Source organism: Siniperca chuatsi, linkage group LG4, assembly GCF_020085105.1.
Source record: "Siniperca chuatsi isolate FFG_IHB_CAS linkage group LG4, ASM2008510v1, whole genome shotgun sequence".
Taxonomy (NCBI): Eukaryota; Metazoa; Chordata; class Actinopteri; order Centrarchiformes; family Sinipercidae; genus Siniperca; species Siniperca chuatsi.
Genome location: NC_058045.1, coordinates 15,926,673 through 15,953,737, shown reverse-complemented (window position 1 = coordinate 15,953,737; position 27,065 = coordinate 15,926,673). Strand labels below are relative to the sequence as shown.

General features: G+C 39.7%; 1 protein-coding gene and 1 long non-coding RNA gene across 8 annotated transcripts; one reads left to right on the top strand and one right to left on the bottom strand.

Annotated features, from left to right (window-relative positions):
* Positions 1 to 22,548, top strand: ppfibp1b (PPFIA binding protein 1b). 7 transcript variants are annotated; one of them, XM_044192545.1, is made up of 28 exons: positions 1 to 204; positions 6,021 to 6,102; positions 6,860 to 7,065; positions 8,630 to 8,719; positions 8,854 to 8,967; positions 9,502 to 9,630; positions 10,443 to 10,535; positions 11,169 to 11,261; positions 11,959 to 12,076; positions 12,268 to 12,312; positions 13,379 to 13,440; positions 13,535 to 13,619; positions 13,984 to 14,123; positions 14,792 to 14,889; positions 15,891 to 15,951; positions 16,550 to 16,724; positions 17,151 to 17,183; positions 17,815 to 17,956; positions 18,221 to 18,352; positions 18,604 to 18,754; positions 18,888 to 18,999; positions 19,152 to 19,240; positions 19,580 to 19,702; positions 19,853 to 19,978; positions 20,055 to 20,243; positions 20,773 to 20,937; positions 21,241 to 21,306; positions 21,398 to 22,548. In XM_044192545.1, exons 2-28 carry the CDS (start codon positions 6,039 to 6,041, stop codon positions 21,479 to 21,481), a joined length of 2,985 nt encoding a protein of 994 aa, XP_044048480.1. In that variant the 5' UTR covers positions 1 to 204; positions 6,021 to 6,038; the 3' UTR covers positions 21,482 to 22,548. The 7 variants fall into 7 exon arrangements, with proteins under 7 accessions (XP_044048480.1, XP_044048482.1, XP_044048481.1 ...); XM_044192547.1 differs by lacking the exon at positions 12,268 to 12,312; XM_044192546.1 differs by lacking the exon at positions 17,151 to 17,183.
* LOC122874545 lies at positions 22,318 to 25,020 on the bottom strand. Its single transcript, XR_006377627.1, has 2 exons — positions 23,722 to 25,020; positions 22,318 to 23,469 (listed from the first exon to the last, which is right to left on the bottom strand). It is a non-coding gene; the product is annotated as an uncharacterized LOC122874545 (long non-coding RNA).
* Positions 25,021 to 27,065: the final 2,045 nt, after the last annotated feature.

The following is a 27,065-nucleotide window of genomic DNA, read 5'->3' as shown; positions in this document are numbered from 1 at the left end:
AGCAGCAGGGCGGGGTTTTCCAGCCGTGACGTCCCAAGTTTTCCAGCAATCTTGTCACTTAGACATCATGGCGTAGCAATGTGGACGGACGGGGTAGAACTGGTGGGCACGGAGAAGTTCAGAAATCAAGTTTTGTGGAGTTTTTGTAAATAATAGAGGAAACAAACTAACGGAAATCCCGAAATTTCTTCGAGCAGAGTTTCGGTAAGTGAGTCATTTTGATGTTTTGGCTGTGATTTATTCTTTCCACTAAGGAGTTGCTTTAGGAGTTGCTAACGTTTAACAGTTAACGGCTGTTGTGGCTCGCGTAGATGAATATGCACGTTTTGTCAACGTTGTAACGCTAACGGTCACTTTTTATTATTATTTCTTTTGTATTAACAGTTCCCACAGGGTCCTGGGACATTAGGGGGTACCTTCAGGGGGTTCCCCTCAAGGAAGTTACATTTCACGTTTATTTCACCTGTTGCACATTAGCACGATTTAAAAAAAAAAAAACCGTTAAAAGCAAATGTTCTCATATTTTCCCTTCATTTAACTATTGTTACGTCTCAGCCTAACGTTGCAGTGGAAGTAACGTCAATGTCTTGCACCAAAATATGAATCCTCACAACGGTGGGGTTTCATAGGACAAGACTATCTAACGTGGGTCTAAAGGTTCTTGACGTGAGAAAGTCAGTCTAACGTTAGTTTATGACTTTGCCACAGCTCCAGACTCTGCCAGACATTGTGGTGAGTTACTCCCACTGCCCGAGGCCACCTCTTTTAGGATAATCTACACTTCATCTGGTTTGATGTTGCCTCGAGGTGGTGCTGACTGGTGAGATTTACTTTGGTACCGAGTATGATGGTGATATCCGAGGTGAATGGACCCAGACTGTAAACTAGGCGAGGTTACCCAGAGTTTACTGTCTTGTTTTTTGTTTTGTTTTTTAAAGCTATGGAATTTGATCAGCTCTTGTATTGCCCCCCAGTCGACCTCTTAAGACTGTTTGGTCTCTCTTCTCAAATGCTTTCCAAAACAACAGAATTGTCTGAAAACCAGACACCAGATGCTCTCAAGGTAACAGCTCTGCTTCAGTACTCACTGTAAAAACATCAGTATAATAGTTTTGAGCATACCTCTGCAGTGGGGGAGACTTTATGAAGTTTAGTTGTGTCAAACTTAAGTTTGTCTCTGTGTTTTTAAATATGGGGTTTCAAAATGTTGATAATTGTTCAGATTTTAGGGAAACCCCCAGGGACCTTCATTTCACCTTCTTCCAGTCTTTAGTGCAGCAAAAAATTAATTTATTTAGAAAGAATGCTAAAAAACGTTGAAGTTGGTCTGTAAAACTTTAACAAGCAACAGTATTAGTTGTTTTACTGATATGGAGTGATGCTGGGTAGTCTTGTACACAGCAAAGCAAGAATTTTGTGTAAACCTTCAACTGTTTTGATTTACATAACCTAACCCGCTGCGCCACGTGTGTACTATTGAGTGCTACATTGCTTTTTGCATGAATGTCAAAAATTAATAACTTTCTAAGTCAAGTTAAGGTACAAGCAGTGCAGTCATTAGTAATGTGAAAAGAATGTGTGCTGGTGTCCAACATAAATTAATTGCTGCTGTGATCTCTCGCATACATATGGGCAGGGAAGATTCTTGAAGATTTTATCATGTGAAAGCTCTTTTTTTTTTTTTTTTTTTTTTTTCCAAAACTCAATTTCCATCTTTTGTTCAATGTGTTTACACTGCATCACCCATTACACAGATGCCTTGTGGGTTTCTTATTTTTAGTTCTAGCCGGTCTAAATATAAAGAAAAGGCTCCTTCAGCCTTGCACCTACATCTCGCTGCATATAGGCCTCGTTGTTTGGTGGTATAAAATTAGTGATGATGTATTCTGCCTGCTCACTCAGGTTGGAAATAGCTGCAGGTTATTCCAGAGCAGCGCCCTGCAGGCGGCTGGTGAATGCCCTGACTGTGTGTCTACACCCAGTGAATCAGCGGACACGCAGCCTGCTTACTGCACCGCTTAATTTCATGCACCCTTAAACTTGGAGACAACAGCATTAGCCCTGTCACAAAATCAGATTCTATCTGACAATTTGCTCATAAAATAACTATTTTAAGCATCTTGTGTATGACACACAGCATATGGGCAAGATTTCTGATTTGATGTACAATTTTTGGGTTGTATCCACATGGTTGAAATGCATTTATTTTGAGTTGCTTTGGATAAAAGCGTCAGCTAAATAAATGTAATATGGTTAGTGCCCAAATACACTTCGATGATGACTAAATAAAAGCTTACCCGTGTTACCCTTTAGCATTTTCTAAGGTTTTCTGAATAGAGCCTTCACGGTTTGAGGTAAAACAGGATGAGGTATGCAAGCTAGAATTAAGCTTTTCCTCATGGAAACATTGTGTGAAGGTAAAGACTGAGTCAAGGCCAGCATGACTCAAAACATCGAAAGTCTCATTATGTGGTGGTGAGACTTGGATCTATCCCCTCATGTCCACAGAAATCAACACAGATCTTTTTATTTTATTTTTACCTGGATAAAAAAAGAACAAGTAAAGCAAACTGCTGTGTGATTTATGTCTGGATTGTAAATTCCTCTCTCCCAGGGCCTTTTTTTTTTTTTTTTTTTTTTTTTTTTTTTTTTTTACCACCGTTGCAACTCGTCTCAACACAAGCTGTTAAAGCCAGTTGCATGGCTGCTGTAAACACTTTCTCCGCTCAGAGACAAGTGGCCCTAAGGCTTCTATTTTGTTTTCTATTTCCTGTGTGTGCAAGAGCATAGTTTACTGGGCATTTGGGACTGAGGAATTACAAGATCTTCTCGTTTTTTATCCCAGGAATACTTCAGCTGTCTGTATAGTGTCCAGTGAGGATGGGTTATGATGAATAGGATGATGCTGAAGGATTTGAAAAGCCATTATAGTGGTCCACTGTCCCCCTTGTATTCATTATTCTCTGCATGTCTCCATGAATTTTATGGCTGTTTTCACCAAAGGGCAAGATTTCTTTTTGAATGTGTTTTTTTTTGTGTGTGTGTGTGTGTGTCTTTTTTGGTTTTGTTTTGAGCCTCTTTTGGTTTGAAAAGAGTATGTAGGCAGGTGCTATGTGTAAATGCCATGTGTACTGTAGCGTTGAGTTGCAGGTTTCTTTTCTGTCTTTGTCTTCTCATGCCTCTTAGTCAAAATACCCTGCTACCATGAACAATAGCCCTCTCTGTGTGTCTTATGGTTGGTGTAAGTAGTGCTTATAGAAGGGCAGACAGTGAGACTTTGTTTTTGAGAGTGATGCTTGCTTGTAGGGATTTCTGAGATGTCTTCTTTGATAGCAATCTTGCACAGATGGAATACATACTTAAGGGCCAATACAGGTACAGATATATCCTCCATGATGTTCTTTTAATACATTTTTTAAGTAAACACACTAGAGCTTAAATTATTTGTGGATTGACAGAAAATTAATCTGCGACTATTTTTGTCGATTTAATCAAAAATGCGTTTTCACTGGCGCCAGCTGCTCTAATGTGAGGATTTGCTGGTGTTCTTTGTCATATGTAATAAACTGCTTGTTCGGTCTAGAACCCAGATATCCCCATGGGCTCTTGAAAATCATAATGGGCATTTTCAATATTTTCTGACATTTTATAGACAAACAATTAATGGATTATTCAAGACATGAATAGTCACTGGTTGCAGCCCTAAAGCACTCAGATCCATAGCCTTTGTTTAGTGAAGACAACATAGGCAAAGTCACCCTGTCAGCTTGCTAGACAACCCCCTTGTGTTTACATATGACTAACATACCATGGCGGCATCCCAGGACTTGAGGACAGAGTGCACTTCTCTGTAATTAGGCATTCTTTGTGCTGAGATCTTTCTGGACTCTTATGTCCACTGAATCCAGGATGATGCCATGGCATGCCGTGCTCAGACAGGGTCTTTACACTTGTTTAGCATTGATTGACGCATGGACAGCAGGTTTCTAAGCAGCGTGTCTGGTCTTGGCCAGATGTGTTTGAAGTGTGTTTGCTGAAAGCCATGTGTTAACCTTACCTATATTTGTCTTTCTGCTGTGAGAGAAAAGCTGACTCAGGTTTTTGAGGGGGATGCCCTGCAGGCATTCATTCCAGTTTGAGTCATCATGATCCAAACTGTGTCTGTGCTATCTGCTGTTAAAGACTGGATTTCTGCTGTGCATTAGTTGTTGGAGTGTAGTGAGTTGGTTGTGCTCCTTCTCATTTTTTTTTCCAATGGATCCACCACAGCATGGATACATTTTCTGAGATGTCACAGTAGTGAAGGTGAATCTGCTGTGGATTACAGTAAACAGTAAAACCATCACATGGATTTAGGCAAGTCTATTCCAACTACATAAAATAGTTTTGCATGAGAGCTTGCATCATGTGTTCACAAATATGGAGTACTGATTTTCTTGTTCTCCTTCTGTATTTCTATCTAATGTTGCTGTCTGTCTGATAAGATACCACTGATGTGGTACTGCTGATACTACGTCTTACACCATTGCTAGTTTTTCAGTGGACATGATATTTTTAGATTCCCCTGAAAACACACCCATTTTAGTACATCTTTCCCTAACCTAAGTATAAACAGAACATTGTAAATTGTCTTTTGGAAATAACTTTTAGATTCTGTTTTTTGCTCTGCCTTTTTTAAATGTCATGGTGTATGTTCGCTTGTCCTAACTAAAGTAGGACAAGGACTGAAGTAAGACAAGCGGTTACTGTCGGCAGCCTGAGAGGAGCATTTTTACCCACATTCAGAATTTTACTGTTGGAAACCACTCAGCAGTTTTACTATGTAGCTGCCTGATGGCATGCTGGTTCCTCTCATCTCCTCTCAGCCTACTGTGTGTTGTGACGATTCTTATGTTTTAGTGCATGCTTATTTTACACATAATGGAAAATGTGACCACAGGAATCCTGAAATAACAGTGTTAGGTCTGTGGGTGGTTTCCATAAAGTTTGAAAACAGTGCTACATCCCAATGTCGGGCACTCCCAGGATGTGAGGCAGCCGATTAAAGGAAGCGGTGTGTGCGTCTTCAAATGAGTGCATGCATGTTTAAGCATGCATGAATATACAGCAGAGCCTTTTGATTAAACGTCCAATGATAAAGGGTCTGTTGTGCTGCGGCTTGGGCAGATGTCCAAGACTGGGACACTAAAATATATCTTCACTCCGCTGTAAACAGAGTGTCCAGTGTGCTATTGGCAGGACATTCATTGTGCCAATATTTTAGGTAAATGGCCTGATTGATATTCTGAAATGCATTATTCATCAGTCTTATTCTGACAAAATAAACACAAGATCTCTGCAGCATAGAGCTCAAGAAGGTAGAACAACTAAGCAGAGCACATATCATTTTCTTTCTGTTGATTTCAGTTTATCCGCTTCTCCACAGTCACAACCATGCTATTTTACCAGGCACTGTCCTTTTTTAGGCATAGAGGGTTGTTGAGGATGTACTGCAGTTACAACCTAATTTCTGGGTGGGAACCTTTTTCGTAATCACATGCTAAACTGCACATTTTTGCCTACAAAGATGAACACCACAGTAGCTGGTTTGCTGGATTTGTCCTCTTCATGCACTGTTGATATTCACATCTCAATTAGACAGAGCAGCTGCCACAATGATTTGTTATTTCATAGACAAAAGTGTGCGTCACTGCTGGGTTAGTAGTCACAATAATCATGGATGTTTTAATTTTAAATTCCTCTTGGGTTTATGTCAGATTCCTTTTTTTCTTTTTATGTGTTACTGCTTGGTACACAATGCAGGTGCAGAGATCTTTATGTAGCTTCTTTACAAATAAAATGTTATTTAAATGCACTGCTTCACACGATTTTAATTATTGTACATTTCAGTGTCTTTTATCAGTGCAGCATCTGTATTCTGATGCTTTTCAGTTCATGTTCAGTTTTCAAAATGACTAAAATACAGTTGAGAAGCAAGTTTTAAAGGGTGGCTTTTTACATGGTTTTGTTGCTCCTTCCAGGTTTATCAGTGACTAAAGATGATGTCTGATGCCAGCGACATGTTGGCAGCTGCTCTGGAGCAGATGGACGGCATTATAGCAGGTAAAATTTTCCTACAGCATTAAGCTTTTTTTTTTTGTACAGTTGTTTTAAAGCATAAAGCAGCAACGTCTCTGATATATAACTCTTCCAGGTTGAGTCAACATTGATAAGAGTTTATCTCGTTTCTTGTTATGGTTTGTTGCAGAGCTGACATTTTAGATGGACATCACGTGATGTCTGGAGCTCCATATTTGTCAGAGAGGGTTTAGCATTTATTCTGTGCTCATTAAGGCCGCGTGGCTCGTAGCCATGTTTACCAGTGTTGCTACATTTGAATAAGTACCAACTTGTATCGTTTATCAGTGGACCATTTGACATAATTTTTCTATACTGTAGTGTTGCAAAGAACTTCAGAAACATTGGATGTGGCTCAGGAGGATCAAATGTCAAACCAGTGCCATTAATGGTCATTTCAAAATAACATATTTGGAATTACTCACTTTAGTTCAGCCTATGATGGCTTACAGCCATGTAGTAACTACAGTATTATTAGTACTACATAAAAAGTGGTTAAAGTCTTCTCCCTTGTATGCCACAGTGAATTGTTACTATGTGTGCTCTAATCACTGCAAGAACCTCAGCCAAAAAATTGTTCCCTTGTCCTGTCCTCTCCTCTGTACTATTGAGCAGTTTAGTGAGTAAAGCCTGTCAAAATAGTTACTTAGTGAAGTATGACTTGGTGCATCTGTATCTTTCTTTGGAATTTTAGCTCCTTTTAATGTGTCCTTCTCTCCTCTGTTGTGCTTCTGTACCTCAGGCTCCAAGTCTCTGGACTACTCCAATGGGCTGTTTGACTGCCAGTCGCCCACCTCTCCTTTCATGGGCAGCCTGCGGGCGCTGCACCTTTTGGAAGACCTGAGGAGCGTCCTGGAGTTGATGGACACAGAAGAAAGAGAGAGTCTACGCTGCCAGATCCCTGACTCCACAGCTGACAGTCTGGTCGAGTGGCTCCATGGTCACCTGGTAAGAGCCTTACATGCAGGAAAGACGCATACATGCTGCATGAGACTCTAAGGCTTTGTTCAGACTGCAGGCAAATCAGATTTGTTTCTGAAATCAGATATTTAAGACAGGCTGTCCGCACTGTTATTTGCAAGTGATCAGATTGGATTTGTGTGTCCAGACATCACCAACGTATCTGCATGGGTTACTGTGGTAACGACGTAGATCCATCATCTCGCCCTCCAAACAATCGCGCCCCAAAGTGCCTGCAGACAGTTTATTTCAGCGTCTGTCCACGGACTGTTGTTCTCTGTGTTGTCCTCCATACCGCTCTGCTAGTAGCAGCATGGATTCTGCTGAGCCGATCTGATGCGCTTCCATCACTCTGGATTTGACGTCCCATTGTGTGTCGCGTTGCGAGTGGCCATAGCGTTCGGACTGAGACGCATCTGTAGAAATCCAATTGGAATCGTATTTCAAACCACCTCCAAATGTGGCTTGGATCAGATTCGCATTTCATGTGTGTTTTTTGTTTTTTTTTACTGTCCAGACTTTCTAAAATCAATTTAGGTACAATCTGGATATGCCAAAAAACATATTTGGGCTGGCAGTCTGAACAATCTGTAAGATAACATAGTGTTAACAGATGAGGTAATGTAACTGGCACAGGTATGGAGCTTTCATCATCAGTTGAGAGCAAGAATGTGTTTTTCAGTGTTAATCTTTTAGTGTAATAACTGGAACCGAAGGTCATAAAATACAGTCACATTGATCTTTTTTCTCTCTTCCTCAGAATAGTGTAGCCTCAGGTCAGATCAGTTTCACGGGTAATTTCGCATAACTGGTTTATCTAAACATACAAGATGTAAAATACTTTAGAGATTTTCTATCCATTTCATACTGGATGTATTAATGAAGGAACACTTCAATGTCTGAATCAGTTTAAGTTGTGTAACCATGGAGGAGGTTTTGTCTGTCATGACCTGCAGCATGTGCTGCTAACAAGCTTTAGCACATCTGGTTTGCTTTTGATTGTGCACAATCTGCGTGCTGCATTAAAACTCTGTGACTGTAGACAAGCGTGGGCAAACAGTCCTGTGTGCAAGTAGACGACTGACTTGTTTGCTAAGCGAAAACATGACTGTCCTCATCTGCTGAGTTTCCTGGGAATCCAAGATGAAATGCTGGTGTTGTCAATGTCACAGCCAGTGTGCTGCAAGAAACATGCTGACTTCTTGGGAACCAGAGTGGTGTTTGGGAGAGTGATGGGCTGTAGGCCAGATAGATGCCAGAGCTTTTGTGTAATGCTGTAACTAACTTTTGTGTACAGCAGTTTGAATGTGAGCCTTCTTCTCAGCCATGTATGGTTTTGTTTGTGCAGAGTAAAGCAGCGTAGCCAGTCACACTTTGATGTGAAGCATTTCATCTGAGATCATTATTAAGCACTGAAACCTTCAAGGTTGTCAAGATCAGCAGAATTAATTAACTTACCTATACCACTTACCCATGTCTGCACTTTAAAAGGTCAAAGATCAGTTCCTCTTATGGTTCTTTGTCTAATCCAAATTTTCTTCTGTCCTTGCAGTCCAACGGGCACATCTCTCTGGGTGTGGGTGACCACTACCAGGAAAGGCTTTCCCGACTAGAGGGTGATAAGGAGTCTCTGGTTCTTCAGGTACCCATCCAGCAGTGCTTAGATAATCTTACTAGATCCACAGAGAATCAGATCTCTAATACACATTTCTATTTATATTCGATAGAAATAAAATCTCTTTCCAAATAAAGGAGTGACTTCTTGGTCCCATGCAGGTGAGTGTGCTGACAGACCAGGTGGAGGCTCAGGGAGAGAAGATTCGAGACCTGGACTTGTGTTTGGATGAGCACAGGGAGAAACTCAATGCCACTGAGGAGATGCTGCAACAGGTGTGTGTGTGTGTGTGTGTGTGTGTGTGTGTATGTGTGTCATATGTAATATAGGTTAGGACAAACTGTTTGCAGACAAGATCAAGATCCACCCAGTAGAAAGCTATGTTCACATGCGTGGAAGGGACACTGACTTTTAACTAGAAGATCTGAGTTCATGTCTTTCTGTCAGCAAACATCTGCTGTGCTTGATAAATGCATATTTCCCAGTGTGCTGCTGTGTCCGGTCCACAAGTGTCTCCTTGTGCTTGTTGTCAGCTATTGAGATAATGCTGGCTGATTTCCATGTCTGCTTTTAGCACGAAGCACTGAACCTTCACATTTTTGCAAATCATCATCATCATCATAGGACAAACAACAAGACTACACACATTGCTTACTAGTGAGCTTTGTACATGTTGTCCGCTTCATCTTTATTATTATTATTTTAAATATTTACAACAATGCTCATACTGCCTATGCTGTTTGCGCTGCTAATACTGACCTCATAGCAACCACAACGTTTTTTGTCACGGTCTTCATTTATCATTGTAGGAGCTTCTCTGCAGAACTGCCCTGGAGACCCAGAAGCTAGAACTGATGTCTGAGGTGTCCAACCTAAAGCTGAAGCTGAATTCCATGGACAATGAGAGACTTGACTTTGACAGGTTTAGGGACAGTGAGGTATGTGAGCTGATTCTTAGGACAGGAATTCTCTTTGTTTCTGCCTGTGTCCTTTCTCTCTCTCATCTCAATACACACACACACACACACAAAACAAACACTCATTTGACACCTGTCTGGGAGAGGGACTTCTTCTTTTATTGCCAGTCTCAAAGCAGCTGTGTGTTGAGGAAGAAAGTCAGATAAATGTTCTAGCACCTCAAGGAAATGTCAACATTCTCTGAACTATCCATGGGAAATACTCCTGCTGTGTTTGTTGTGATTTATAAGTGAAAAACCTCACATTTACTGCCCTCTGGTCAAAGGCTTTACAAACATTAAGATGTCAATCATTTGTTTACTAGAGGTGGCGAGATTTCTGCTTCCAGATGAACCATGCGGAATACTTGGAAAGCTTTCAAACACGTCATGTTATTGTTGAAGCAGCGCCGTCGTCTCTTCCAGCCCACTGGAACAAAAAGCTGCTGTCCATGTTCCGCCTCACAGCACATATATCACTTCTCTTCTACAAGCAGCTTCCTCTCGTTTCATCACTGCTGCTGCTTTGAAGCATCTACTCTACAAGGAATTCAGTTCCTTTTTAAATGTATCTAGAGTTACTTTATAGAGTATATTTATACTGTACTGTACCATTTCTGCTGAGTTAAATCAGATTTGAATGATATGAATGGTTAATGAAATATAAACCTTGTAGAATGTGAGCTGCCATAATGAAATTCATACTGGAAAATCAACAGCCATTAAAGTATTACCGGTATTTTAGTATGCTATTTTACTACCATTCTGTGATATGCAATTTCTATTCTTTTCAGGATTTGATTCTTGAAATTAATGAACTGCGGTACAGATTGACAGTGCTGGAGAGTGAAAAACTACAGTACGAAAAGAAACTTAAATCCACAAAGGTGAGTTGTCACAGGGAAGTCTGCACACTTTCACTGTTTATATGAAAAATTATTCATGACATCTTATTCTTTCATGGCTGTTTATGTATCTTCAGGTGCTGTCTCTTCCAGCTAATCTCTTTTTGTTTGTAGGGAGCCCCTCTTGCTGTCAAAATAGTTAAAAAACTGTTAACCAAAAAACTGTTAGTGTCACTACTTAACTCAATACAACATGCCACTTTCTTTCAGGTTAAAATATCCTCCTACTTATGTAAACAGCTCCCAGTATGATTTATTCATTTCATTTATGATTTATTCTGGTTTAAAGATGCTGTTGGCTGTTCGTAAGGCTCTGAATTGAGTTATTATATTATGATTTTTATGACTCCATTTGATCTGGAGGTTCATCGGTCATGAGCATGTTGCGTGTTTATGTCTAAACTTAGGAGGAATTGCACCTTTGCAGTTGCTAACCGTAGTGTGAAAAACTGCTCTTTGGACTGTTGATCAGCAGTGTCTATTTTTTTAATGTGCTTTTATAATGTAAATATCTTGGTTTGAATCTTGGGTATTCCACCTTCTTGACCTCTTTTGTCTTTCACTTCTTGCATCTCTATTTTCTCTCTCTTCCTTGGTTTGTCTCTCTACTGCTAGTCGCTAATGGCCAAGCTTTCTAGCCTGAAAATCAAAATGGGCCAGATGCAGTATGAGAAACAGAGGAAGGAGCACAAACTCCAGGCTATGAAGGTTGGCTTTTCTCAGGATGACTGTTTTGCTTGCTGTATGATTATGGTTTTTGACCTCTCCCTTTGGCTCTTCTGTTTTTATTTTTTTGAGGGGAAAAATCAATAAATCTGGTTTGCAGCAGGTTTCCATGTTTTGTTTTTTTACCATTTTAGGCAAAATGATGTCACTTTTTGCAAACAATAAAATACTTAATTTACTGAACTGTGCAGTACAGTAAAATGCAAAAAGTCATGTGTAGTCAAAAACCACTTCCTTAAGTCTGCACCAGTTTTTCAAACCACAGGTATGCTTTAATTTGGGGTTTTTGTCAAGAGTTGGCAGCGTTCCGTTTTTCTGTCTTTCTTTATCCCTCTTTACACTTGTCCCACTGATTTTCCTTTTTTCTGACCATCTTCATTAAAACATCTTTATAATTTAATTTGTCTGTCTCCATGCGTGATTCCTATTCCGGTCACTAAAACATGTTTTTTCTGTATAATGGCTCCTGTATTTGTTATTACCCCAGCTCTCCCAGACATCAGTTCTTACCACCCACCTCACACACGTTACCCTTCAGAGCAGGTGTGGCCTGCGTGCCTGTATGCCACGTCAGCATCTGAACCTTTTGTGTTGTGGTTTGTTTGTAGTGTTGAGTTGGGGTGGGGGAGGTAGTGTCTCTGTGGAGGAAATATCCTCATTGTTGTCCTCTGTTGGACAGGAGGAACTAGCCATGCTGAGGAGGCAGCTGGAGGGCAAAGATGGTGAGATGAGGAGACTACAGGATGAGACAGGCTTCAAAGCCATCGCCTCGAGCAGTGCAGATTCCACAGAGAGAGGTGGGAAAGCCAGTCGAATCACAAGCCTTACTGAAGATGAGCATGCATGATGTTTAAACTCCTATTCAACTTTGTTAAATGATTGAGTGGTGATATCTATGTATGATTAACAAAGCACTAGGCTTAGTTTGACAAGAAGTCAGAATCTGCAACCAACCAGTTTCTGTTTCATAATTCTTTGTCCTGTTTAGTCTCTCATCCAGACGAAACTCTTAGAAAGAGGCTGAAAGAAAAACGTAAGGGGGGTTTTTATGCTTGTGTTTATTATTGCACTTTATTGCTGCACCCATCTCAACCCCATGTTTGCATGAACGAGCATGAGCCACCTGAACTCTGCTTGTCCATTATAACCCATTGAAGTGCTAATACCTGACCACAGAGCACCACATCACCAGTCTGTTAAAATGTTTTAAGGAACTGAACAAAACCAAGGTCATTCAAAGACTGTGTATCTGTGTGTTTTAATGTCCAACCAGCAGCAAGGAATGTCTGCTTTGTGTTTTCAGCAGGAATGAGGAATGAATTGTGTTGTTTGTCATAACCATTCAGGCTGCTCACTCATCCTCCTGGCTCATGTCCTCCAACAATAATCACCTCCCTCAATATCTCTCCTCAAACTCCTCTAAACCTTCCCCTGCTCACACCAACAACCAGTGTGTGCCCTGCTAACATGTAATGTTGTTGTCATGTCAGTGTCGTGTGACGGTATCTTTGATGTGATTGCTATCTTCATATCTATCCCTCAGTCAGACGTCTCTAATTTATTTGAACAATTTCATTTTTCATTCAGTGCACAGACTCCCTCAACATGACTCTGCACATACGGCGAACTAGTCTAAATCACTATAGGAGTCCTTAATTAGCACTTCTTTTATTATTTTTAAAATGTCAGATTAATATTATTATATCTCACGCATCTTGAAACAAATTTAAAAGTATTCATCAGTGTGTGTTAGTTTCTTGTTAGAGATCGCATTAGAGTGCCTTTATTTTGGATTACTTAGAGATAATAAACCTGTAGCGCAACGGTTTGAATAATCCAGAAGAGTGTGTGTTCTGAAAAGTGAAAATGTTCTACCAAAGTGAAATATGTGAAACACCTGCTCACACAAGGATATGGTGTATTAATTTGAAGGACTCAAAAAACAAAGACTGTGGCTGCGATGTTACTGGAATTACAGTCAGTAATGTTGCGGTCGTAATGTATTCAATCATCCAGCTGCACCCTGTGTGTTCAGGCTTAGTATCCATCCCCACATAAACACTATAGTTCTGTCTGTAATAATTTTCTTTCCTCACTAGATGTGGAAGTGCAGAGAATGAAAAAGGCAGTTGAATCGTTGATGGCAGCCAATGAAGAGAAGGTACATTTGACAAGTTGTGATTTGCTTTGTATCACATTCAACTCTCCTCCAGAAAAATTTGCCTCGCTGGTTTTAATTGTCTTGTCCTTCGCAGGATCGTAAGATTGAGGAACTAAAGCAGTCGCTGCTGCGGTATAAGAAAGTTCAAGACATGGTGATGTCAGTGCAGGGGAAGAAAGGTTGGATAACTCCTCTGTTTGAGTAGATTTAATAATAATGTGATTTACTTCAGTACAATGTGAAAATTTTACAGAGACTTGAAACTAGAGCTAGAGATAATTCACCACAGGGAGCAATTAGTCAGCTTTATTCTCTTCAACTCTATGTGGTCGTATTGCCCTTAGCTTGCTGTTTGCTGATACTTTTGTTTATTAAACTCTGTTCTGTACTTTCTGCAACAAATTTCATTTGATTTTATTTCTAGACTGTCTTGTAAGATCTGTCTAGAGACAATAGATGAAGTTAGTCTTATCGGATAAACTTATTTTTCTGTTGCTTACATGTCAAATTTTTCAATTGCATCTTCTTCATTGTCCACTACAGAGAAAACCAAAGATAATGAGCATGTCGAGAGTCATGGTGATGGATCCATCACATTCTTCTTAACCAACTCTGTGTCTGCGGAGTCAGAAAAGCATGAAGTTACAGATGTTGAACAGCTGAAAAGGACGAGCCCAGATGAGGTTTGTGTAGCATAGTATGATGTGGTGTCACAAATGCTAGCATCTAAAAAAATCTAACAGTCGCTAGTGGGGGGACTTCATTAAATTTAATTTAAACAATATAGCATAATTAAAACATAATGTCACAAGCAATTTCAGTGTTTTAAAAATGTAGAAAAAGAGACCTAAGATGTTTAACAAAGTGTTAAACCTCACTTTATTTTTGGTTGTGTCATCTTTCTAATTTATTGTCCTATACTTTCTAGTTTTGTCCCATTTTATTTTTAACTTGTATGTAACTCAACATCATTCCAAATGAGGGCAACCTCAGTTGGTCCATCGAGTTTAAATAAAGGTTTGAAATGAAATAATGACTCGTACTGTAGGCTTTTACCTTTTTCCCTCAAGCAACTTAAAATCTCATTAAACTCTAAAATGCTTAAACACTAATAGCTCACATAAATTTTACACTTGTGAAATGAGTGTTGAAGGGCTCGACATCCAATTAATTGAATAACATCTCCTGTCAGTTCTCTAAGCATGTGTACAGATTTAGACTGCAGTGTTCTCACAGCCCCAGGAGAATATACAAGTTTTTGTTTTTTTAGACAGTGCAAACTTGGATTTTTAAGTATTACGTGTTCTCTGTTTTTTTTCTGTCTTCTTTTGTCATTCTGATCTGTGCTTAGTTGGAGGTCCTCAATGGACTGGGTGAAGACCCTTCACCCACACCCAGCCCTTCAGATCCAGAACGAGTATCAGAGTCTGCACCAACAGATTTAGAAAGGTGAAATATGAAAAGACTTATTTATTGCAAGTCAAGTTCAATGTAGAGTTGTGGCTAATGTAGCTTTTTTTCAGTAGATACTGATATTTTTTACTTAAGTTTTTTTGTGTGTGTGTGTGTGTGTGTGTGTATGCCACAACTCATTTGCATGAATGAATATGTATAAATAAAATGTCCAGAAAATGTTGCAGGCTTTACTGACTGGTTTTATGTAGCTGATATGTATGATCTAAGTGCTTTTCGATGACACCGACTGCCATATTTATTTAGTTGGGGCAAGTAACATGTACATGTGGTGGCGTGCCATGTGTTCAACTCGTACTTTCCTGTTACACTTCATTGCTATAAAGAATACAAGGGTATATCTTCATCAGTAGAAGGCACAGTGGTGTGCACTTAAGTGACAAGCAATCAGACCACTTACAGCGGAGGATTGATCTCCTGTGTAGGACATACTTTTTTTTACTGTTCTCAGAATTAATTATTTAGAAACTAAACAATTATACAAAGAATCAGACCTAGCATAGCATGCATATAGGTTTTGAAAGTTTGTTCCAGTGAAAAAAGAAAGATATATGTTTTGACATAAAAGAACAAACAGGATTTAACTTTTTACTGTATTGTTTTGAGTACATTCTTTACATAATTTAGTAAATATTGTAACATTGATATTAAGATAATGATGTGATAGCAATATTTTGTACCATTGTACCATGTACCATTTACACACTGCGTATAGAGTGCTGCTCAGAGCAGCAATTTAAACACACTAGTCTACTCTTGTTTGTATAAGCAGGCTGACCTGTTTTTGTTCATTAGCTGCAGCTAGAGTGTGAGGAAGTGTCTCAGTACCCTTTAAATTACACGAGAAGAATGTGTGTAACAGTAGTTTATATCCTGTAGCCCCACACTGCTGCTTCTCATGACCCTGTGAGACAAGCTCACTATCTCCACAACACTGCCATGAGTGAAGTGCGAATTGTTATGGTTTGTCATTTCAGCAACCAAGATACCACAAAGATTGGCAGCCAGGACCAGCTGGATAGGAGCAATAATGAAAAGGTAAGTTACACAGTTTGAGCACAGGAAACATACATGATTGATTGATTATGGGAAAAGAGTCCTGTTTCAGTGAAACATACCATTGCTTCCTCTCAGAAAGTTGCTACAAATTGTACTTATTCTCTCTCTCTTCTTCTCTTTGCCTCGTACTGTTTGTCTCATAAATCTGTAAAATGCACCACAGCATCCAAAGTGTTTATAGCCTTTAGAATATACTACATGTTGTGTGCGGTCTATATCCTTAACTGTTTCTTTCCTTTACAGTAAAAGTTAAAATATTTTGATTCTATATCCAAATATTCTGCTACAAGTTTAGCAAATTATACTTAACCAGCACTTGTAGCACAGCATGTATGAACATAGTTACCTACTTTAACATGTTCATACTGTATTTATCTTAGTGTATCCCATACTGTTTATTTATGTATTACCACTATACATATGCACATTACTCAGCACTTTACTGCTTTTTGCACTTCTGATTAGATGCTAAACTGCATTTTATTGTCTCAGTACTTGTACTCTGTGCAATGACAAAAAGGTAGAATCTAATTTAATCTAAACAGCCATATAGGATTAATGTGTTTTGTTCTCTCAGAATACAAGTGAAGAGATCAGTAAGATCAGTGAAAAGCCGCCCATGAGTCCCTCTGCTACCTTGCCTGCCACCACGGAGGACGACCGCTTTGGCTCGAGAAAGGCTCGTTCATCTTTTGGAAAGGGCTTCTTCAAGATCCGTGCGGGCAAGAAGACAGCCAGTACCCCTAACCTTGGTAAAAGCAAACCACATGATTTAGCAGCTGGATAGGGACAAGTTTACAGGTTGACTCAGTCTGTATTTGATGCTATTTTGACATTAAGCTAGGTGTGGAAGTGGCTGTTTACTAGAGAGTGAGATTTTCCTGGAGGTTTTTCTTCCAACATGGACAAGCCACACCCATGTAATATATTATATGGACTAAGACCATAATTTGCAGCCCACACAAACTGTGGTCCCCATTTAATTATGGAAGTCTGTTTCGGTGCTGTTGGATGTCGTTCTGTGTATGTGCTTTTATGTGTGTGCTGTACACATGTATGTCGGTGTTTGTTCCACCTCTCCAATCCTGTTGTTATTTCAATTATAATTTCTGCCCTTTGTCTTGTTCTTTTTCTGTTGGACCCTGTCGTGTGTTGTGTGTGATTTGTAACACATGAAGATCGCAGCCGGAGTGCAAGTGCGCCTATGCTAGGTACAGTATAGACCACAGGTCATTGTAGGGTTGCAGTAGTTCTCTGAAGAAAACAAAGGAATCTACTGAATATATCCTATACCATTGTTTACCTATGCCTTTTCTAAACTCATCCATTCAAATCACATCTCAGTGCTTCAACAGCCCCACTCTTGTCACTACCCAATGCTGCAGAAATGTTGTATTTCCAACATACAGCCATGTATATGCATGTGTATGTTGATTTGCCTGTGTGCCTGCATGTATTTGTTTACACTCTTTGTTTCTGTCAAACCCTTTTCCAAACATAAATCTGTGTCGAGATCCAGATTATCAGCTAAAATTATCTATTTGGATCCTGAAGGCCACTAAAAATCTAAAACAAAACAACTAATTAACTTTTTATATAATGGAATAATTTTTTTAATTATTTTATTCCAGTGTTAGTCAGACATCAAGCCTGTCTGATGCATGCATACTAGAGAGGGTATTGCTTTTAATGCCCACCGCCGTGACCTCTCAGTCTGTCTGGGTCTAGGAGACGTCATGTGTCTGTCTGAGTGTTTTCTTGGGTCTCTACACTGACCCTGTGCAGCAGCTCTGTCTCCAGCAACACTTGCTGATGATTTTCTGCTGGCATTTGTTTGTACAGCTGAAACAGAGCGACAGGGCACTGACCATCTGGATCTGGCCGGGCTGCCACAGAGGTCAGCTAACAGCGACAGCACCCACACTCTCCCTACGACCCCAGAGAGCAAGAAAAAATCCAAAGGAATAAAGAAACTCTTCGGGAAGTGAGTAGAAAATTACATGAGAATCTTTAGCTCTTGATTTTAAGAATAGTAAAATAAGTAACTCTTTGATTGAGTAATAAAAAAAACTTGGCAAAATAATTTGAATGCCTTTTTAGAATAATGGAAACATTTTACATGTAACACTTTCAGATTCAGCTAGAAATATGAAAAATGTGTAAGTGTAAGTATTTTATCATTGGCTATATTTTGTATGATTGTGAGGATGTTTTGTAATAAATGGACTTGAATGTCAAATGTTTTAAGGCTAAAAAGGAGTCAGTCTACCACATTTAACCTGGATGACAACCTACCAGAGGGTGAGTTCAAGAGGGGTGGAGTGCGAGCCACAGCGGGACCCAGACTGGGTTGGTCTCGTGACCTCCAAAGAGTCAACAAGTAAGTCTGTGCATTCAGCCTGAATAATGAGACTCAGAATGTGGTTTCCTTGTTTCAGAGATCACATGATGATTTTTCACAAAGCAATCTTTGTTGAGATAACAAAGACTTCAAAAATGCATGTACTATACTCAAAATTTCAACTTGTATATTTTGTTTGTTTCCTTTTTTTTTTTTTTATTCCACTACGTGAATATGCCTTCATACCTTTTGAAAGTTTTGACTTTTCTTTCCTTATTTCTTTGTCTTAGTGATGTTGATGCTCCCTTTGCACGCTGGTCAAAGGATCAGGTGTGTGACTGGCTGCATGATCAGGGTCTCGGTCTTTATGTGAACATGGCTCGTGTATGGATCTCCTCCGGTCAGACGCTGCTGCAGGCCTCCCAACAGGACCTGGAGAGGGTGAGATGAAGCAGAAGAATTTTATGTTTAGCAAAGCCGGCAGACTGACAAAGTATTCTTGTTGCTGAACTTACCACGTGGTACCTCAAGAATGTTGTGTATGATACTTACTTGTCTTCTTGCGGCTGTTTAGGAGCTGGGCATCAAACACCCGCTGCACAGAAAGAAGCTGCAGCTGGCTCTGCAGGCCCTCGGCTCAGAGGAGGAGGATAGTAAGGGAAAGCTGGACTACAACTGGGTGACGAGTGAGTACCAGTTGCCAGTCCAAGATGTGAACCAAGTTATCAATGATCTGCTGGTCTTCTGAGTCTTCTTCTTGACCACTTCACTTTTACTTTGAATTATACTTGATTGTCAACTCGACCTCCTTCTTATGACACTTTCCCTTTCCTCTCAGGATGGCTGGATGACATCGGCCTACCTCAGTATAAGACCCAGTTTGATGAGGGGAGGGTGGATGGTCGCATGCTGCATTACATGACAGTGGTGAGTGTTGGTGAGACACATGCGCTTCCTCCACAGACCCCGCGGAAATGTAGGTCTGGTCTCTCCAATGCCATCTCACATTACGATTATTGCATGGAGAGTCTGATGAGCTCCACTGGAGATGGCCTGGTCTCCCCCTCCATATTCGGGACAGTAAAGTCACACCTCAGCGTCTGCCTCTGTTCAAACTGCGATTTCTTTACAGAGGCTTCTTTTCCAGGAAATGTTCATTTTTACTGCTAATATGTTATGTTCTTTTATAATTTATACTTTGTCACAACTTCAACTGAACTTTGCTTTTATTGTTTGAAGTCATTGATGTCTAACTTTGTCCCTCAGGATGACCTGCTTTCTCTGAAAGTGGGGAGTGTCCTGCATCACCTCAGTATCAAGAGAGCTATCCAGGTGCTACGGCTTAACAACTACGAGCCCAACTGCTTGCGTCGTAGGCCATCTGACGAGGTGCATTCACTTCATCAGCTCACCTGAGAAATGTTTTGACAGGGCTTTGCAGCCTGTTTTACTGTTTGACATACTCATTTTATAATGCACAGCTGTGTATGTAAACATACTCTCAGTTTCTAATTCTCTTTCTGTGCTTTGTTCCCATAGAACAATATTTCTCCAGCAGAGATTTCCCAGTGGACCAACCATAGGGTGATGGAGTGGCTGCGGTCTGTGGACCTCGCTGAATACGCTCCCAACCTGAGAGGCAGCGGTGTGCACGGAGGCCTGATGGTGAGTCCGGTGTCTTCCTGGGAAACAGAGGTTCTCTACTAAAAGTATCCACTCCTAATACGTCTCCTCTCTTCAGGTTCTGGAGCCTCGGTTCAACGTGGAGACCATGGCTTTGCTGCTGAACATCCCCCCCAACAAGACGCTGCTGCGCCGCCACCTCGCCACACATTTCAACCTGCTCATTGGCTCAGAGGCCCAGCAGCTCAAACAGGAGTGTCTTGAAAACCCAGATTACACTCTGCTCACTGCCACCACTAAGGTCAAGGTAACGCAAGAGTTCTTGAGGATAGACGGTCTATGCTTCTAAAGAGTACTGCTAGTATTTCTCTTACAGGGGTTCCCATGGTGATGAATATCCAATAAATATTTATTTATTTTTATTTTATGGAATGGTTTTGGAAATCTGTAAAATCTACATTGGATTTTACATAATACTATATTTTATACTTACATTTTTGACATGAAAAGGTACATTCTTGTAAAGAGTAAATTCAAATAAAATGAAAAAAAGACTACATCAAGAATTAACAGGCTAAAATGCAACTATGCAGATTCTTTAAACTCTAAACCTAACTAAACCATTTTCGATTAGTAGACCCTTAAAAGTTTGTTTACATTAAACTGCCATTATGTAGTCACAAAAACTTGGTATTAAGTTATTAAAAAGATTAAGAATTCAAAAGAAAAAATTGGATCCCTGAAGGGCATGTGCATTTTTGTTTGTCTATCTAAATGTAGCTATGTAAAATTGATATTTTGTATTTCTTTGTCTTCTCTCTCCTTGTTCACAACAGCCAAGGAAACTGTCATTTGGTAACTTTGGCAGTCTGAGGAAGAAAAAGCAGGATGAGAGTGAGGAGTATGTGTGTCCCATGGATGTGGAGATGCCAAAGGGACGAAGCTTTCAGAAAGGCTTCGAGCTGCAAATATATGAGGACGACCTTGACAGGCTAGAACAGGTGGGCTTGTTCTTCAAAGGGTCTATTGAATAATGTTTTTTATATCACTTAAAACATCTAATTGCATGTACAGTATATCTGAAATGTACTTTTGTCAAAGGCATTTATTATGTACATCATATGGGGGGAAAAAACACTCCCAATTTAAATGAGCTTTGGTCTTTTACTGTGTGTACATCGTCACCAGTGTTTCTTGGAAGGTGACTTTTTTTACAAGATATTTACTCAGTAAAAGTATCTGGTTTCTGTATTCTGTTGTGGGTCTCAGTTAAGTGAGTTCGAAAGCTGCGTCTTGTTTCACAGATGGAGGACTCTGAGGGAACTGTGAGACAGATTGGAGCTTTCTCTGAGGGTATTCAGAACCTGACGGTAAGAATCTAAAGGTTCACCAGGACACACAACACTTTTGGTGCTTTTGGTTGTAAAGTTAATTTTTTTTCTGTGTTGTGCCTTTTAACAGAGCATGCTGAAAGATGATGAATTCTTCAAAGAGACTTCAAATTCACCAAACCCCAGTGTAACAGATGAGGACTCCAATGCATGAGACTGTTAGCACCATGAGACCTGGTCCTGCTGTGAATGAAACTCTGTGCCAACCCTCTTCACATGCACACCGACTTGTCTCAACAAACCCCAGGACTGCTCCCACATTTAGTGTTACATTCAAAGACGAGCCAAAAGTATCAGTGTCTTTTTTTTTTTTCAATTTCACTTGGTGGTGTTGAGAACGCCTACAGTCCAGTAGCCACCGTTACTCCTGATTATCTCTCCATTACTGTTGTCTGATGACAGAGGGAACATTTAGGGCAACACCACTGCTCACCTGCCAGCTGGTTTCTGGAGATATTTTGTACTCCGTTGTTTACTGGCATCTTTGGCATCAAGTGTCAACCAGCAGAAAAAAAGACATCTAAAACATGCCAATATTGAATTGCCTTCTGACTTTAGAAATATTGGGAAAAAAAAGAGATGGACGTCCTTCAGAAGTGATATACTGAGAAGAGTTTCCCGTTTTTAGAAGTTAGTGTAAAGTAATAACTCCAAAACAGCTGCTATATTTTCTACAGAACTAAACCTTCCTAATTAAATGGAAATTGTCATATTTTATCATACACCAATCATTTTACAGGTTTTCACTCAACAGTAATTCTACATGCATTTGCACCAATACATATCATACAGTACAAAGCTTAATGAATATCATTGCATTGTATTGAAATTCAACACATTAATATGAGAGCTTGTTGTTTATTTTATTTTTACTATAAATTGATTTTTAATGGAACCCTGTTGGCTGACAGAGTTATTTTTGGAAAAGTGTTCAGGCATATTCAGATTTGTGAGATAAGATGATGTCAGGTTTTTTTCAAAATAATGTTGTAATGTAACCCTCGACCTTACCTGAGAAGATAGACTGTTGCTGGTTTTTTTTTTACATTTATCTATTTCTAAGATCAATAAAGTTATTTAAATCAGTTACACAGTCAAGTCTAACACAAACTGAGGACAGAAGAAGTGATGGGAAAGCAAACTACATGTCCTAAAAAAGAGTCTGTATAATTGTGAATTCTTTACTACAGATATATAGGCAATAAATTTAAGGCAATTATATGAATTGCACTCTTTTTTGTATTTATATTATAGCTCAACTTGACTGATTATGTTGACTGATTGTTTGGAGAAATCTACACTGAGCAACCTGCAAGACAAGTATATGTCTATAGTTTGAGACGAGGGAGGACAGAATCATGAAGCACCCCATGCAAACAACTCAGAGGTAACTACGTTGTAATTAAGATTTCAGATTTCAACGTAACATTATACAACAAAAATCAGAAACTGAGACCGTATTGCCTGAATTGTAAGGTGCAATAGTCACAAAAACTGGAAAATGACTGATACCCACAGACTTGTGTGCAGTATACCATAAAGGACACTCTAACTTAACACAGGGGGAATGAGGGCCTGGCCTTTCATGGGACCCAGACCCACAGTAACAGTTTAGTTATGAAAAAAAATACAAAAAAATCTAATGCCCCTTGTTCCAAAATATGCTAACTTTGTGGGGAGAAACTTTGCTTTTGGTTTGTTATATATTTTTGAGTATACACAAGTTTTGAAGGGTTTTTTTTTTTTTTTTTAGGGTTACATAATTTAACCCGATCATATAATTATTTGACTAATGCAGAAATATGGAAACGCATGGCACAGGAAATGGTTTGCACCATTTGTGCGTGGTTTAAAATTTTGCTCTGTACAAAATGTATATCTATGTATAAATAGTATGACATTTTGAAAATACAGTGCCTTTTTGATTTTCCAACAGATTATATGATTTGCAAAGGTAAACCATGGGGTTAAACAAACCTTAGAAACCAAACTGAGACATTTCCGCCTGTTTTGACTTTCTATTTAAAACACTTTTGTTGCACTGTTTGATTAAACCAAAAGTCATTGTCAAGACATGACTTTCACTTTTGGAGCTTTTGAAGTTGCAGTTCAGGGTTCAGCAGTTCTCCACACGTTGGTCAGCTGTAAAGAAAAAACAGAACGAGTGAGAACAGACATTTTAGGAGCAGCCTTTCTCAAGTTGTTACATATATGCTTAGATGAATGTTCAGTTTCTAACTTATTGACTTCATCTTTCTGCAGTTTCAATCATTATTTGGTATAGTTTGATGGCAGGTATAATTGGGTAAGTATGGTTACTTGCTTGGATAACTAAGATCATGTATTTATCACTTAATACGCTCTGACAATGACATTAAATGAGTTGATGTTTACCTTTTTACATTCAATGTTTTACACTTAACATTGCCCCCTCCACCTCCTCTCTTCTCTTCTATTATTTCTTCTCATTTCATTTTCTCTTCTCTTATATAATAATAATAATCATTAATACATTCATTCTGATCAAAACATTAAATAAATTGATATTTATCTTTAACATGAGTTCAAACTTAATATTCCCCCACCTCCTCTCCTTTCCTCTGTACTCTTCTTTTGTTTCTTCTCGTTTCATTTCCCCCTCTCTTCTTTGTAACGTCTTTTCTCACCATTCACATCTCTTCTCTTTAATTGTTTATTCTCCTCTCTAAAAAATCCAGTGCAGACAAGGGGGCATTACAGTTACAATCTTAAAATAATAAAGGTGATTCTGATGATAATATTAAAAAAATTATTTACCAATTTTACGAGCGGGTTCAAACTTCATTTTGCCCTCTTCCCTCCTCTCCTCCTTAAAAAGCCAATGGCAGACTAAAGGAAATAATAGTTAAAAACTGCAAATAACGTATGAACAGATAACTGAACTTGAAATGAAATCTGGTATTGACTTCAGATAAATTGATATTAAAGTTTTTGTGTGAGTTCACACTTGATATCCTCTCCTGTCCTCTCCTTTCTTCTCCTGTCCTGTCCCCTCCTCTCCTGCCCCCTTAAAAGACAAAGGTTCGCACTTCCTATTGTCTCCTCTTCTTTCCTTTTCTTGTTTCTTCACATCTTTTCTTTTCACAACCTTTCTCTGCCTTGCTGTAATACTTTTATCTTGTCTCATCCTTTTCTTTTCTCTTTGTGTTTCTTCTAGTCTCATCTCTCCTCGTGTTCTTATTTTTTCATTTCTTCTCATCTCTTTTTTGTGTCTCTTCTCTGCCTTACTGAAATAGTTTCTTCTCACCTTTTCCTCTCTTCTTTTCTCATTTCTCCTGTTTCGCCTCTTCTTTTCCCTTCTCTTTTCTCCACTTTTCATCGTATCTCTTTGGTCATTTCTTCCTGTCTTGTCTGTTTTCTTCTCTTCTTTTCTCTCGTCAGGTCTCTTCTCTGTTCTTCTTATCTCTTTTTTTCTCTTCTCTCCCCTTTAATGCAACTCCTTTTATTACTAATTCAATAACCTTTCCCCCATGTTTTGGACCCCTGTAATGGGGTGCACCTTTTGTGTTAATACCTTGTTGCTAATGCTATTATTACAGCTATCAGACCCCTGGACTGAGGTCCTTGTCACTGCAGACTCTTCTTGGTATAGGGTGGGTGTTGACAGACATATGAATCTTCTTGACATGGTGTCGCCATCCTTTCTTTCTCTCTTTCACAGAGGAGCTTCGCTGGGAGGGCATAACACATTGGAGGTTCACGCTATCCCCCCCAGATCACACTCCCTCTGTGCAGACACCCTGCCTGAGTCATGGTGCAGCAACAAGGACACGATTCCCACCAGAGTGTGGTCCTTTAATCGAATTCAGGTTAATATAATTCAGTTCAATTGCAAATCATTTCAATTCAAAGCAATTCAAATGTATTCAAAGCAATTCAAATTAATTCAAAGTAGTTTGGTTCAATGAGAAAAAACTGAATTCAAGTTGAAGAACAAAAGCGCTTACCTGGAGACTTACCTTCAGGTTCAGCGGCTCTCTTGCACCACCTGCTGCCAAACTGATTTCTCCTCTTCATCATAAGCCTCATGTTCTTCACCCACTTCAGCTCATGGCCGCTCCATAACAGCTCTCTGGGTGCTTCAGGTGTTTTAGGGGGGGCACGCTTTCAAAGGCTCACCAGGTGCCTGAGGTTGGTTAGAGGAGCTCGCCCTCTGCAGCTTTCTTAGGGTGATCTTGGTAGGATCATCTGACGGCACACGAGTCCAGTGTTCCTCCTCTGACCCTGGGGTGGGGGAGCTTTGGGGGGAAGAGGTAGAGGAAGAGCAAGGGGAGGATGAGCTATGAGAGGAGAGGCTAGGGGAGGGACTACAGGAAGAACTAGTGGTGGAGGTAGGGGAAAAGCTGGAAGAGGCTTTAAAGGGGGAGTAAAAGGGAGAGGGAGGGGACCTAGTGAAGGAGCCAGGGTCAGGGCCAGGTGGGGAGCCATTGTAGTAGGTAGGTGCTGGCATCTTACGGAGGATGAGCCGTGGACTGCTGGGCCGGTTGGGGTTTGGAATGAGGACAGCTGTCCAGGTGTAGCGTTTCTCCATCTGAAGGTAAAAACAAATACAATCTTCAGACCACTGCTCCACATCATATTAACATACCATGAACTGTTATATCATGAGGACTTTCTGGAAAAAAAAATTTCTGACCGTCAGAAGGTTTGTTTATGTTTAAATGATCAACATGTCTAAATGGCGCAGCTGGAGACAAAACATGGCAACCATTGAATCCTCAGGTCCGTCCACCAGTCATAGCTCACTTGGAGAAGTTTCATCCAATCAACATGGCGCTGTCCAGACAGAGAAGGCCAGAGATCAAGCCCAAATTTACCCATGAAGAGATTTAAAATGTTGACTACTTCTCCTACCTGTCTGCTATAAAGTTTGGCTTCAGTCTTTATATTGGCGGCTCCTTGTGAGTGTGACCATATAACTTCCTACATTTCAACGAGCAACTCAATTTCAAGTTCATTTACTGCACAGAGTCATGATTAACCTGTTAGGGTTCCGCCCTCTACGCAATAATGTGTGTATGGATGCATTAAAGTTCTCATTATGGCCAGATCATTTTATAAATAATCTAAAAATAGAGCTTTGAGGATGTCAGGGTATGGGCAGTGAGTCACCTTAATCCCATATGGATCTCCAGTGTCCATAGATTAACAGCATCTGATTTACAGTTTTCTCAATTGTTTTGATGCATTTTTAGAAACAGAAAGCCGATTTTGAGAGTAAGAGACATGAACATTTAGTAATAAATGAAGAAAATATATTTTCTGCAGTTTGTTTATTGGTCCATATCCTGTCTGTCTTCAGGTGATAGTTGGACAAGTGTTGTCTCTCCACACATTCTCCCACCTCACATTCTCACTCTCTTTGCTCCCATTTTTATTTATTTTTGGCAAACACCCAACCAACCTGGCGTGTCCCTACACATGTGACTTTTTACTGATTATGGAATCTGAAGTTTTGAACCGCTCTGCAGATGAGCTCACACCACAGAGACAGATTCCTCTTCATCGGGAGCAAGATTAAGAATATTGTGCAGCAAAAATACTTTCCTGTAAAATCTGCACTCAGAGTCTGCGCATGTGTATTTGCAAACCATGCCTTCTATGTGATAGTTGTGTAAAAATAATCAGAAATCATTCACTTAAATGCATTTGTAGTAGTGATCCCCTGCAAACAGCAGCGTTACGTTTGGGCACACTTG

Excerpts from the sequence above, each read along its gene's own strand:
- ppfibp1b (XM_044192545.1), top strand. The coding sequence starts at position 6,039 with ATGATGTCTGATGCCAGCGACATGTTGGCAGCTGCTCTGGAGCAGATG. Across the intron at positions 6,103-6,859 it reads GATGGACGGCATTATAGCAG|GCTCCAAGTCTCTGGACTAC; the intron begins GTAAAATTTTCC and ends TCTGTACCTCAG. Across the intron at positions 15,952-16,549 it reads ATAGGAGCAATAATGAAAAG|AATACAAGTGAAGAGATCAG; the intron begins GTAAGTTACACA and ends TTGTTCTCTCAG.